Genomic DNA, 14,175 nt, shown 5'->3' on the forward strand with positions numbered 1-14,175 from the left:
AAATTAAATTATATAAAAAATATTAAAATAATAGTATTAAAAATTGTAATATAATTATATAAAAATGTGAGTTATAAACGTATAAAACCATACTTTTAGGTGCTTCATTCTTACAAGAAGACAAGAGTAAGAATTTGAGTATACTTTTCTCTATTTTCAATATAAAAACCTATACTTATTTTTTTCTTGGGACAAGTATTAAATTTGTATTTTATTTTCATTCCCATAAGGTAATGGGTGTGTTCGTGTTTATATTTTCAAGTCATATATATGAAGGAGCTCAAAGAAAGAAAAACAAGAAAGGGGAAAGACATAATGTTGTGAACAAGTCTATGTGAAATGCTTGTAAAGAAAGTCTATGAAAGCAACACTTTTACTTTGCTACAAGAAAGGAAAGGAAGGGAAATAGTTTTTGGAAAACACAATGAATCAATCTCAAGCAGTTCTCCAAGCATACAGAAAGTGGCAAAATCCTGTGGAGGATGAATTCTCCTCTAGCAGTTCATCTGTGCTGCTATCCCCAGTTCTTTCTGGGCATTCTGTGCTAATAGGATCACTACTAGTTTCCAAAAAGCCTGGCTTGAAAACAAAGAATGCAGGGCCTGGACCAAGGTCATTTGTAAAAAGCCAATCATGCACATCCCAAAAGATTTGCACTGGCAAATTGTTCACCATCACTATTTCATTCCCTCTGAATCTCCAATGCAAGTTCATTATTCTGCTGGTCAACATACCATCTATGATAATCCACATTTCTGGATCATCAGGGCCAGAAAGGGAAGTCTCAATCACAACATCATGTTCTGTCTTACCATCTTCCAGAATGGCTCTGGTACAAAACATCTTCTTCCCATACACATTGTCTCTCTTGCATACCAAGGTAGCCTCTTCTGGGGATGGTTTTGATTTGGTTCTTACCAAAGCATCATTCTCCAAATCTCCCAACAACAAAAGCACCTCTTTCTTGTAAACCAAGGCAATGTAATAGCCTGAGTTAGGCTGTGGACTTGTAGAGAATTTTGCATGTCGAAGATCCCAGTAAATGTCTACTCTTGCACCTGCTATTTCAAAGGACCTGAGACCCTTTTTCCCCCAAGACTGCCCTGATTCCAAATCAATCTTGCAGGAGAATTTGTTTTCTTCCAATGTGTTATCCACGCTCATGGCAAGGAAATGATCTGTGGGGTCCTTGCACCATGAAACTGTTACACTTCGCAATGATTCTCCTACTTTGGTTTGATAAACAAAGGTGACAGAATTCTGAGGGGCATCTCCTTCTGTGATTTTATCATCCTTGCCTGTTTTCTTCCTGGATGATGGTTCTTGCACGGTTAACATCACAGATTTCACAGGAGAATTAGGCATTGACCATATAATCTGCACAATTCTGGATTGAGCCTGCAAATTTCTGTGATTTTCTAATTTTGTTGCAGGACTGATAATTGACCCTCTTAGGTCTCCAATGGTCAGAGAGAATTATGATTGGTAAATCCATCATAGATGCTTCTAACAATGCAACAACAATCTCGCATCATCTTAATTTCACCCCTTGTATATTCAAAACCTGAACAGCTTCAAGGGGGTTCTTAATCAGTGGGGTTTTCTTTTCTGTTGAATTCTTAATCAAAGGTTGAACGCTAAATGAACTGCAATGTTAGGAAATTATGTGCAATAGTTGTAATGATCTGAAATACGTGAAAATTAAGACATGATTTGAGGAACAAAATCTAGGCTAAGGTTGTCAATGAGGTGTCAAGAACAGAATATCCTTTTTTTTGCTGTTATCTATTAATAGACTAATTTCTCACAAATTGAAAGATAGAAACAAGATGCACTTCTAACTTTAACCCTACTAGAGCCGCTTTCTGCAATATTTTCAACCTAATTAATTTTAGTAAATGTCACGTTTGGAAAAAACCAGCAAAGGAAGGAGCTGGTCAAATGTTATCAGGGACTAATTTAAATATAGGGTGCTCTGAGAAAATCACTTAAATTTATTATAAAAATAAGAAACGATTCATTATCAACTATCATATTGGAAATCTATATAGCATAGACACAGACATGAATACGATCCGGACACAAAAATATGTATTGACAATAAAGATTTATATGCACAAATATATTTTAATTTTTTTTAGTAGAGAGATGTTTTTTATAGCTGGTTTAAAAGGATTTGTTCATTTATTTTTATAATCATAATAAAATTTTATACAATAAATTTAAATTTTTAGAAATTAATGTAAATATTTTTTTAATTATACACTTTCATCGATATGTGTGTCTGACACAGCCACGTCATTTAAGAGACGTGTCTGAAACTCATAGTTCGACACTCATTTTAAAACTTTATAAAAAAATCACTTTGTTAATTCTCCATTTTATCACCATTAAGTACACATGTAGCGTTCTATAGAGATCATAATTCGTTAATTCCAAGGTAGAGGATAAATATAATTTGACTGATAATGTGCAACGAAAGACTAAATAAAAAAATTACAGTAAAAAACATATACAACCAAGTACAATTGTAATAATTGTACAAGGTTTTCAATATTTTTCTTTAGTTCCTCCGTTACTTTTGTTGAATTTGTAATGGGGAGCTGAATGCATAAAATGCAGTAAAGATACCTTATCCATGTAGCAGCATGACACCTCAAGATATCAGAAGTATGTTGACATACAAAAAATTAAATTACAAAAGAGCTGCATAACATGAAAACAGAGGAAGGTCAACAAAATTATGTGAACCAGCACTCCAACATGCACATCAATAGTTGTCACTGTACAAAAATAAATAAAAAATTATCAAATTTTAATCAGAAATCCTCAAGATAAAACAGAAAACTTTCCACGTGGAGTAGATCGACTCCTTCTAAATTCAGGCAATGTAATGTTGGTGCCTTCCTTAAGATTGCGTCCTGAACCATGTTGAAATATTTTATTTTCAACTTTGCTGGACAATAATGGTTCAGCTGCTTGGACTATTCCTCTGCAAAAGACAAAATGGCTCATCTATCAATCAGGCTATGATTCTATGAATAATGTTATTTTCAATAAGAAGACACAAAGAAATGAGTATAGTTTTTTAATGATCCTTACCTTGATCCAATGTTCTGAAAATTCCTAGAGATGTTATGGTTTATCTTTTTAAGATTAACACCGTGGACTGCAGACTCCATTAGGCTTATATCATTTTCTGGCTCACAATAATTGCTCTTTCGAGGTGCTTCCACGATCATATCACGGCCAATTTCCATGTCAGAAATAGGTATCATCATATCAGGCCTTTGAATCCTAAAGGGAAACTGTTGATGAGGCTTAACCTTGGCCTTGTTTTTCCTAGTTCCACCTTGTCTTACCACACCAAGAGCAGCTTGCTTGAGTTGTTCCTCTTCATGTTCTTGATTAACTTTTCGGGAGTTTATCTTCTGGAGGTTGTTGAAGAGAGTTTCATTAGTGCGATCTTGCTTCACTGACTCCTGTGAATGCAGATTCACCCTTGAGTTATTGTCTATAGAGGAGGGCATTGGCATTGTGACAAGAGATTTATTTACTAGTACTCTAGATGGAAGAAGATGCTTTAATATTGGTTGATTTTCTGCTGTGTCACTTCGGACCTTGCTTTTAATGACTGACCCTCTACCAGAGGATATTGATCTCCTCCTTACTGGAGGAGATGGTGATCTACTTTTCCCTGAGCTCACTAATTTTTCTTCTGCCAGAATGGACATTTTTGGCATTGACTCCTTTTCTGTATGAGTTGAGGGAAATCTTGACCTTCTTTGCTTACCCGAAGAACAAGTTTTAGCCTGAAATTATAATTTCAGGTTTAGAGACTACAAATTACACTTTAGTGTAACACAATTTTCTAATATATGTTCACACAAATTTATATTAAAGTTTTTGTCAGCATGCAATAACCTCAGAACTTCTATCGTCCATGTGTCTTTGATAGTTTTCAGGCTTCATGCTGTCACTGGTACCATTTTTGGGCAAACGGAAAGGTGAAACAGCTCTTGGTGCTTTCTGAGATTCTGTAGGATTTCGTGCATTCCCAGATTTCCATTGCTGTAGTTCAGTTTCCTTCCTCTCCAATGCTGATTTCATATTTGATATCTATAAAATGTTCAAACTATTAAAACATTGGCCAAGGAAAACTGAAAACCGCTCAAGTTATGCAGAAAACCAAACCTCTTCCTTTAGCTCCCGAATTTCTCCAGTTTCTTTATTAGATTGAGCAGCCCCAAGTTCAATGGTCGCAACCCTCTCTGCAAACTTAAGTGTGCTAATTGTCTCTCCAAGAGCATTAAGCTCAGGATTTATATGAACAAACATCAAAGTTTTTGCATGACCACCTATGGATATGGAGAGAAAAAAATCAAAGCATAAGTTAAGTTGTTATATACGGAAATGCAAAATAGAAAACCACTATGGCTTTATAAATACATTAATAATATCAATATTAATCAACCCATCTCAACCCTTTTCCCAACTCCACGACAACAAACTCAAGCAACAGAGTGAAAAAAAACTGTACTAGAAAAATATAGTGGTTGAAGGTCAAAAACGAAAAAAAAAACAACTCTTAATGTTGATCTAACTAATTATAATGTGGAATTTGTACAAAGAAAAAAGGTAAATCTCTTCTCTATTGAAGTGTGCTTGTTACCTAATGAATCTTGTAGAACTTGTGTGAGCTTGCTATTTCTGTAAGGAATATGTTGACTCTTCTGGGCCAAAGCAGCAATAACATCCCCAAGTGCAGAAAGAGATTTATTTATATGCTGAGCCTCCTTTAGTCTCTCGCCAACAGCCTCGGACTTGTCCACTCTCTCACTTCCAGCCAAATCCACAAGATGGAGACAACCCTTAAGAATAGAGTTAGACTCTAAGTCCCTCCCTCTGACATGAACTGTCAATACACTGCATATGGATGCAAAAGAAATATGCTTAAGTAAAATATATTTTATGGTTAGAGTTCTTAATACTGTTAACTTCTACTTTTCTGTTTATTACGTAGAAATCTGCTTATTTTGCTTCCCTAATTGTATATAAACACTCATGATACCATATGTAATACACAAGCCTTTCTTAATCAATTTCTAGCATATTATTGCATTTCTGATTGCTACTTTCTGTCAAGAGTAGCCATCTATTTTCATGAAGAACTATTACCTATGAGAACGGCTGCTTCGCTCATTTAGAGCTGTAGCACCAACAGCACGATTCCTCTGACCAACTTTCATTAAATCAAGAACATCCTGTGTGCAATTAACCGGAACTAAAGATGCATCCGGCACATTAAGCCCATTCAATTGAGAGTTGTTTCGTATATCCAATGTATGTCTTGTCAAGGAAATGAACAAGAAAAATTAAATCATATTTTTTTTCTTTTGGAATTTGTAAAAAGTTTTGATATGCAGAGGAGAAAAATGGTTAATATAAATACAGCAAGTATGGCTTGAAGGATATCTTCTGTTAGAGCCGTCGCTGACTAGTAAATCTCTCACTTGCTCATTGTATATTTCAATCATCTGGACGCCAACTTCATATTTTATGGCATCTGCTCTTTCCTTTGAAATATGAAATAAGTCACGCAAAGCCCTGTAGTTTACACCCCATGTCTCTTCAGTCATCAGATCAGGACCACTCTATCCAAGCAGTAAAACACACATGTATAAGAAACAAGACAATATTAGAATGATTTTATGACATTGCAGTATCACACAACCAGTTTCTTTGAGCTTTTAGTAACATTCAGGTCGTTTTAAAAAATTTAGTTGTCTCCTTTGTGAGAAGAAACATCTCGAAACCAAGATTGATAGAATTTTATACCATGGCAAAACATATGATATACTCTTCATTTTAAGTATTCATTATATGTTTTACAACTACTTACTACTAGACATGAAAAGAAAGTCACCAATTTCAGTACAAAACCATAACAATCCTGTTATTTCTTATGAGGCATCCAATAAAATCAAAGAATTTAGGATGAGGAAAGCACTCCAATTTGAATGAATGCATAAAATTGTGATAGATTGCTTAATTTCTGTGTATAATGTTATGTTACCATTGTGTAGGTTTTTCCTGACCCAGTCTGTCCATATGCAAAGATGCATACATTATATCCATCTAAGGCGGACCTAACCAATGGTTGAGTGTCAGCGTATATTTGTTCTGCACATTACAAAGAAAATAATCATAAAAGCTTCTTGAGAAGATATAAATTTCAAAAAAGATTATTTATTTATTTGTAACAAGTGCATTACATTATGATATCATGGTATATTATCACATTACATCTTTTTTATCACTCTTCGTTACATAACCAAGTCTCCATTGTCTAAAATAAGCCCATTATTATTTTTCAAATCTTTACACTACATTTTACATAGTCGTTTAGGAATAATCATGTAGAACAAAGTATTTGCTGGCCCTATACATTTTCTAATAATGTCAAAAAATTAAAATACCTTGGGTGGCACTTGTTGCAAACACCTTATTGAATGAAAATACCCTTCTAGCATCTTTTCCTTGCTTAAGGGGATTCATAATCATTATGTTTCCATTTTCTCCTATATAATCTACAGTAGATTGTCCATTTGGTTGCCCTGGCAAGAAGGGCCTCACTCTACAGTAGACCCTAATGGCTCCTGTAAGTCAGCAAATCTGTTTAGTATATAAATCATGCGAGTAGATCCTTGAAAAAGTGTACTGGATTCTTGTGTACCTTTGAGGTCTTGTACTTGATTGTAAAGAAAACGATTCTCCTCCAAAACTTGATGATACGAAGAGGAGGCCTCTTCAAGGCTCCTTATATGATTCTCTAAGAAGCAGATAGAACTCAACTCAGCATTATGAAAGAATATTACATTAGAAGATTTTAAACACATCAAAGGATATTTCTTTTGAAAATAGAAGTCTTCAGATTATTTACCAAGCCTGTTCAATTCTTGGTCCCACTTCGATTGAAGTTGTTTGAGCTCCAATTTTATCTCTTCATAGAAGTACCTCAGTCCCTAGACCAGTAAAAAAACATCATTACAGAGAATGATGATAGTCTAAGATCGCATGATAAATCGTCTAAAGCAGTGCATTAGATTTTCCACTTTTATACCTCAAGCTCTTTTTGCTGGGCATCAATTATTTCAGCATGCTTGGCGCAATATTTGTCATTGCGCTGATTACTGTCGCGTTTTCCACCGCAAGTGCATAGTTTAGAGCTTTCATTTGATGCCAAACTACGTCTTTGATTCGGATATAATGTGATAGCGTCCACAAATTCTCTCTTAGAGAGGCAACCAGTATCACCTTTCAATATTTTCTTGAGGAAATGTCCAAGCTGCAGAGAGTTGTTATATTTTAGGTAACTTTTCAAACAACAGAAACGTCACAGCAAGAGAAAACAGATGCATTAAATTCAGAAGTACCTGAGTGCCTTGAGAATCAAGCAATGCAGAAAAATCCCTGATAACCTTCCTGAGCAAAGAATCTATTACCTGCACAAAATTTCACCCAGTCACAAATAAGATTGCTGATCGCACGAATCAAATGAATCTTCATACATAAATTTAATTTCTCACAACATATTCCAAACAACAATCAAAATTTCCAGACTTAAAAATTACACCTCATAGGGAAGGATCTTACCTACCATTGCATTCAACGGTAGATCATCAACCTCATCAGCTTCTTTGAGGTAAGCCAGGAGAAGCTTGAGTCCAAACTGATCAAAAAAGGAAGTCAAAGCATTAGCAGCTTTGGTTTCTTCAATGGATACCTCTCCAGACAGATGAAGAAACTGTGATGACTCAGACTCGTCAACACTTTCAGTGCCGAGTATGTTGGAAGGAGACCATTTGGGGAAGGAAGTAATCCTGACAGTTCCACCATATCTCCACACACCAACTCCACCCGACAGCTTCCATTCATAATACCCTTTCAAACACAGAATGCAGTCCACAACTTTGCTCGACGAACCCCCCTACAAAAACACATTAAACCCTTAAAAAGATGCTCATGTTTTTACATAACAGAATAAATAAACAATTTGTAACTCTACGAATCCAAACGGGCATTACTAAAATTGAAATAAAGAAGACAGGTTCCATTTTTATTCATAAAAGAATTATGTTTCTGTCTATCATATATGGCCTGTTTGGAGGAAATTTCTCCATAAGATCTTCTTGGAGAGAAAAATAAAATCAGCTTTTCTATAAAATGAAATTAGATTATGCATGAATAAAAAATCAGATTTGGAGAAGTTAATTGTACAAACTACCTTATGGAAAAGTTAATCTCAACTTATGGAGGAACTGATTCAATTTTTTTCTTCTAAAAGTGTTTATGGAAAAGTTTCTCCAAACAAGCCCAGTAGCTCTATTGAATTTTGATAACTTCACTGACTTAATACTTCACAAATACTCATAAGCGAGGTACCCAAGAGTAAAAGATATGAATTGCTGAAGCATATCAAAGTAATAGTATTTTGTGACCCAACCCCATAAAAACAGTACAGAAAAGGTAGCATCTTTAAACGTGAAAGGGGTGAGGGTCATGATCATGGTCACCTTTTCCAAATCAGAAGCTTCGAATGTCAAAAGCTTCATGTTGGTGACGGCCTCCAGAAAGTTTCGCATGTTCTCGAAATACTGAATTGCGGACTGGGCGGGTCCCTCGGAAGACGGAAGGGCGAGGTTGTCGACCACCGCATTGTCGACAACCTTGACGACGGCGCCGGGGTTGACTCTGTTGAGGACGTTGCAGAGAATGAGACCGTTCCTCAGTGCGAGGCAGAATTCCTCTTCGGAGGGTTCTTTGGAGAGAGATGAAGATGCGCCATTGTCCATTTGGGCAAGCCATTCTGCTGCTTCGTATCTCCTTGAAGCTGTTCCCACTCACCATGTCACAACACACAAACAACCAGTATTTGAACAAGACAAAGAAATGGCGGGAAATCCCTATACGACAACGTTTTACAGTTCATGTCATGCATATGGCGCGAAATCCCTATACGACATCGTTTTATGCTTCATGACATGCATAATTTCCTTTTTTATTTTATTTTACAATCATCGTTTACCCCAAAAAAAAATTTTTTTTTTCACAATTTAAAACTAATTTATTTAAATTTATGAAAAAAGTATTTATTTTATTATTTGCGGAAAAGTTTATCTAAACAAATTCTAAGTTTGTAACTAGAATTATATCATTTTTCGGTAAATATTTATAGAAAAAGATAAATAAAATCATATAAATTTCTTTCTAAGCTAATTTATAAAAAAATTGTGAAGATAACTTTTCCAAAATTAGATTTTTAACTTATACTTAACATGGTCTTATAGAAGTTTATTTCACATTTGTTTTTATTTGTGATGATGATTTGTTGCTGAAACACAATATTTTTGTAACCTATCGTAAATAAATAATAATAAATTTAAATATATATATATATATACTTTTTTTTATTAAATTCTAAAAAATATTTTGTTATTCATAGCAAGAGTAAACATGTTAAAAAAAATCTCATTAACTAATAGCAGACACTCATTAACTAGGAATAATGCTTCTATATATTGACAGAAAAAAGTTTCCCTTTATTTTATTTTATTTTCATTTCCTTTGTGTTTGTTTCTTACTTTTTCTTTTCTCTTCTACCCACTGCATTATTACTTCAACTTATTGATTTGGTTAAGAAAAGAGGGAGAAAATAAATGGTAAAAGAACAAAGAGAAAAAGGTTAGATTCTTAGTATTATTAACTTAACGTGTCTATTTTCTTCTGATTCAGAAAAACACATGCTGTTTCATACTCTCTAAATGGCTTTTACTGTTATGCTTTTGACTGAGTTATGTTTACTTCAATTACAAGCACTGGAGTTAAAGTTAAAGCAATCTAGCCATGATTATTGCAGCATTGTTGCATTAAATGCCACCAAAATCATGCTGTTTTCCTTTTGAAATGAAGCCTTATTACTGGTTTAAGTCAAAGAATAATAATACACTGTAAAGTAAGTAACAACTTAAGACCATTATTTGAATGACATAAAAGTAGTTGTAAAATAAGGTTGTAAATTTAAACATTCTTCATTAAACCTACATTAACCAGGGAAAAATTAAAATATCCCATGAATAGAATAGATTTTTGTGTTCCTTAAGTTATGAGAGGTCCAACAAAGTCGGACACACGTATCGGACACGATATTCGTAAGTAAGATACTGGTAGAATATGTATCGGTGAAGTGTCTAATTTAAAAAATACTTGTTGAATTTATGATAAGTTTAGTACGGTTCTAACACAAATTTAAAAGACAAAATACATTAATTTTCTAAAAATTTAAATTTTTATTATGATTACAAAAATAAATAACAAATTATTTTGAATCAGTCATGAGAAACATCTTTCTGTTAAAAAAAATTGAAACATACTTATACATATAAATCTTTATTATTAGTTTATATAGTTTATAATTATATAATATATAAATATGTGTTTATGTATTTATATTATACGTAAATTCGTGTTCGTCTCGTATCAAATATGTTTATAAGAACATGGTTGAAATCAGAAAAAAAATGAATGAGAATGCTAAAGGCCCACGCCACCAGTGAATGCTAGTGAGTTGGGGGAGTGATCCCATTTCACAACAACACATCCCAGGCAATTCATAATGCGATTCATAATTTTGTGCTCCACCATCTTTTCATGTGTCCTCTCTATCCCTTTCTTTTTCTTTTCCAGCCTCACTCTGTTTAATTTCTCTAATCTAATTCTAATTATTACTTTCTCTCTTTCTCACAATCCCCTTTTTTTCCCCTTTTCTTAAACAGAGCAACAAGGTGCAACTTATAATTTAGTGCACAGAATGGAAAAGAAATTGTAAGAAACAAATCATAAACGTTAAGAAAAACCAATGGGGTTAAAAAAAAGCAAAACTTTTTCTGTGACTATAAAGAAACATTATTCTGAGACCACAAAACTTTGTTCTTTATTTTAGGGTACATTTTTAAATGCATGAAATATGAATCATAGTAAAAGAAAAAGCATGGGGTAGAGATAGTTATTTAAGCTCAAATAATGAAACTTTTCCCAGAAATATGCCTGAACTCAAGCAACAAGCATGTTTCATTATTCTATGAATTTATTTTTTAAAGTATTGTTAACAACTTCAAAACACAGAGATAGTATCAGAGTTCAGGCACTGTTTCTAGTTTCAATCAGCTTTGAATCAGAGTTCCCACTTCCCAGTTTTGGTTAAATCTTGAGGAACAACAACCTTAAAAACAACATTTTCTTAAGCTCTCGAAGATGTGATGAAACATTTTTGGTGACAATTAGAACAGTGCTAATGTGCAATGACATAACCATAGTAAGATAAAAGCTGATACCTGCTTCCTCTGCTTTCCTCTGAGCCAATTCATGATCGTTGATGCTCTCCTCCGCCATCACGGTGTATGAAGCCTCATTGTTGTTACAAACTGAACCTGAACTTTTCAAATTCAATCCTCTCTTAAGAGGAGATGCGAAAATCGAGTGTGCTAAAGGTTCCTGTGGCATGTTTCTCTGCAACACCAACAATTGCAGAAATGCTTCAATGCAGCTCCTAATATAGCAGTATCGGTTAAAACTCGATCAAGTCACACATTCATTGGAAACGGTGCTTGAATGATGCATAAAGAGAAAAGCATTCTTGTGTTCCAATTAGTTTCTGTGATTCGTCATATCTAAGAACAAAAATTTCAAAGTGTTCGAATCGAAAAAGGCTATTTCATACATATAAAACAGAGGTAACCACCTGGGAAGTAAAGCTTTGTTCTTGATACGGAAAAGGGTGTTTGGATCTGACCCAGAAGCGCGTTTGGAAGGAGAAGCAGAGTTCTCGTGGATTTGATGAATGAAAAACGAGCGTTCGAAGAGGGTTTGTATTAAATGTTTGGTTCAATGGGAGGGAGAGTTTGAACTGAGTTCTTCAGAGACAACTTTAAAAAACAAACCACCTTGAATTTTGAACGTTGGTGTATCCGTCACTGTTGTGTCCTTCGGGGTTCACGGCGTCTTAACGGCGCCTCTAGTCCTGTCTGACGTGGCAACTGTTGTCCTCGGTGGGACCCACCGAACGGCACGTTTCGCCCTGAGTGACGTCGTACCAACATGGTTTGTGCCTTCAGAAACTTTTATTTGTTCAAGTTTTTCATGACTTTCAGGTATCTTAATTTTGAAATTAATGGAACTTTTTATATATCTTTAAGAAAATTTGGTGTTTTATATATTTTTTTAAAAATTTGAACCATTTTTTATCATTTTTAAAGGGTTATAATTTGATAACTATACACAAATTTTTTATTGTCACCAACTAAGTTTCGGACACTCCTATTAAATAATGTCTTTGTTTCTGTATCAGATAAATTTATCGGATATGTGACACGTATCAATTTCAATTAAAAAATATTTGTTGGATTTTTTACAATTTTAATATAATTTTAAAAAAGAGAAATACATTAATTTTCTAAAAACTCAAATTCAATGTAAAGTTTACAAAAATAAGGAACAAATCTTTTTTAACAGAAATATCTTTATGTTAACAAAAAATGAAACATATTTATTCCCATAAATCTTTATTATTAATTTATATAATTATATAATATATAAATCTATGTTTCTGTATATTTTAGATATTATACGTATCTCTGTGTCCGTGTGAGTGTTTGTATTACATAAGTCACCAAAAATTGATTACTTTTAAAAAAATAATTTAAATGTTTTTTTAGTATATTTATTTAACTTTTACAATTTTTCTGTTATGAAGAAAATATTTCTAATTTGATCAAAAAAGCATTTTGTAATACAATTTTCATTGTAAACATTTAAAAAAATTACATTTATAATTATGAAAAAAATCATTATTGTCTTTCGTGTTAAGATATTGCGTAATGTCATTTCAATTTACAACGGAAATTCAATTACAAAATATAAAAAATTTGGATATTTGAAAAAATAAATATCTTAAAAGAATTAATTAAAAATGTTCAAAATTCTTAAAACTTAACTGAGGATAAAATATGAATATTTAAAATTCCTATAACAAATATATAATTAAATTTTAAAATGACTCATACAATTTATTTTAATTAATAATTAAAATTATGTAGTCAGAGATACAGAATAACTGACGCTTGTCAACATCATAGAAGTGGTTGATGGTATTTAAAACCAATAATTAGAGTATTATGGATAAAACTATATTAAAATAATATTGTTACAAAATGGATAATGTACTGAATGATAAAATTTATAAGGTCAAAATATCCAAAATTCGTTTTTCTTCTTTCTCAGAGCTTTTAACTTTAAATTCATTGAAATAATATCATTAAAATTAATCACTATATAAAAATATTTTCATCGTAATATTATCTTTAAAAAATGTTTTATTGATTAAAAAATACAGTATATATATATATAGAACTAGGTTCTCTAGATTCCAATAAAAGAAAATTAGATTTAAATATTTATAATTTTGTCTGACCAAATTTAGTGTCTAAAAATAGTTACAGAAAAATGATGGGTGGGACCCAGTGTTTGACAGAGGAATAAAGGCATGTGATAAATCTATGAAGGCATGTTAGATTTTGAAATGCGAACATCAGAGCCAAAATCTTCCAAAATTCAAACCTCTTTCCGAACGTTGACTACCCAATTTAAATATTCCACATCTTTATATTTTATCTCACCTTTATTCCATTTTATTTTATATTACAAAATAATAATTTATTCTACTTTCTCATTTTTTTAAATTCTCTTCCTTATAAATTAACTAAATTTTGAATTCCCAAATGATAAAATTATATAATTAACTAAATTCTCTTCTTTTTGCACCACATTTTTTATTGGATTAATTTTAGACATTCACTTTCCTTGTTTCATTTGTTTTCTCTTCATGATTATATCATTTGGGAATTTATTGAATTAATTCAGAAGTATTTTTTAAAATAATATTTGTTGGAATTTTGACGAACTTTCTAAAACTCTAGTATACCCTTGTCATCTTTATTTTGAAAAAGCGTGTAGGGTGTGGTGCAGAGAAACTTGGTTTGAGTTGGTGATGATTTGAGCTGCAGAGAAGCCATCCGCAGCACACCACTACGTGCTGCATCAAAACATCCGCAGGTCAAA

The 14,175-nt window shown here is 32.8% G+C and overlaps 2 protein-coding genes across 2 annotated transcripts; both read right to left on the bottom strand.

The window, feature by feature from the left end:
• Positions 1–327: 327 nt before the first annotated feature.
• LOC137825546 (kinesin-like protein (DUF868)) lies at positions 328–1,704 on the bottom strand. The gene has a single exon (XM_068631238.1). The coding sequence runs from the start codon at positions 1,363–1,365 to the stop codon at positions 436–438; it is 930 nt and encodes a 309-aa protein (XP_068487339.1). The 5' UTR covers positions 1,366–1,704; the 3' UTR covers positions 328–435.
• Positions 1,705–2,617: 913 nt separating this feature from the next.
• LOC137825543 (kinesin-like protein KIN-14F) lies at positions 2,618–12,005 on the bottom strand. Its single transcript, XM_090294435.1, has 17 exons — positions 11,801–12,005; positions 11,394–11,568; positions 8,577–8,893; positions 7,661–7,990; positions 7,437–7,505; positions 7,124–7,348; positions 6,944–7,025; positions 6,737–6,832; positions 6,480–6,659; positions 6,077–6,183; positions 5,474–5,654; positions 5,179–5,341; positions 4,673–4,926; positions 4,195–4,358; positions 3,925–4,119; positions 3,103–3,812; positions 2,618–2,992 (listed from the first exon to the last, which is right to left on the bottom strand). The coding sequence occupies exons 2-17, from the start codon at positions 11,560–11,562 to the stop codon at positions 2,830–2,832; spliced, it is 3,405 nt and encodes a 1,134-aa protein (XP_090150561.1). The 5' UTR covers positions 11,563–11,568; positions 11,801–12,005; the 3' UTR covers positions 2,618–2,829.
• Between the last annotated feature and the right edge of the window lie 2,170 nt (positions 12,006–14,175).

The sequence above is a fragment of the Phaseolus vulgaris genome, chromosome 8, assembly GCF_051622355.1.
Source record: "Phaseolus vulgaris cultivar YP4 chromosome 8, ASM5162235v1, whole genome shotgun sequence".
Classification (NCBI taxonomy): domain Eukaryota; kingdom Viridiplantae; phylum Streptophyta; class Magnoliopsida; order Fabales; family Fabaceae; genus Phaseolus; species Phaseolus vulgaris.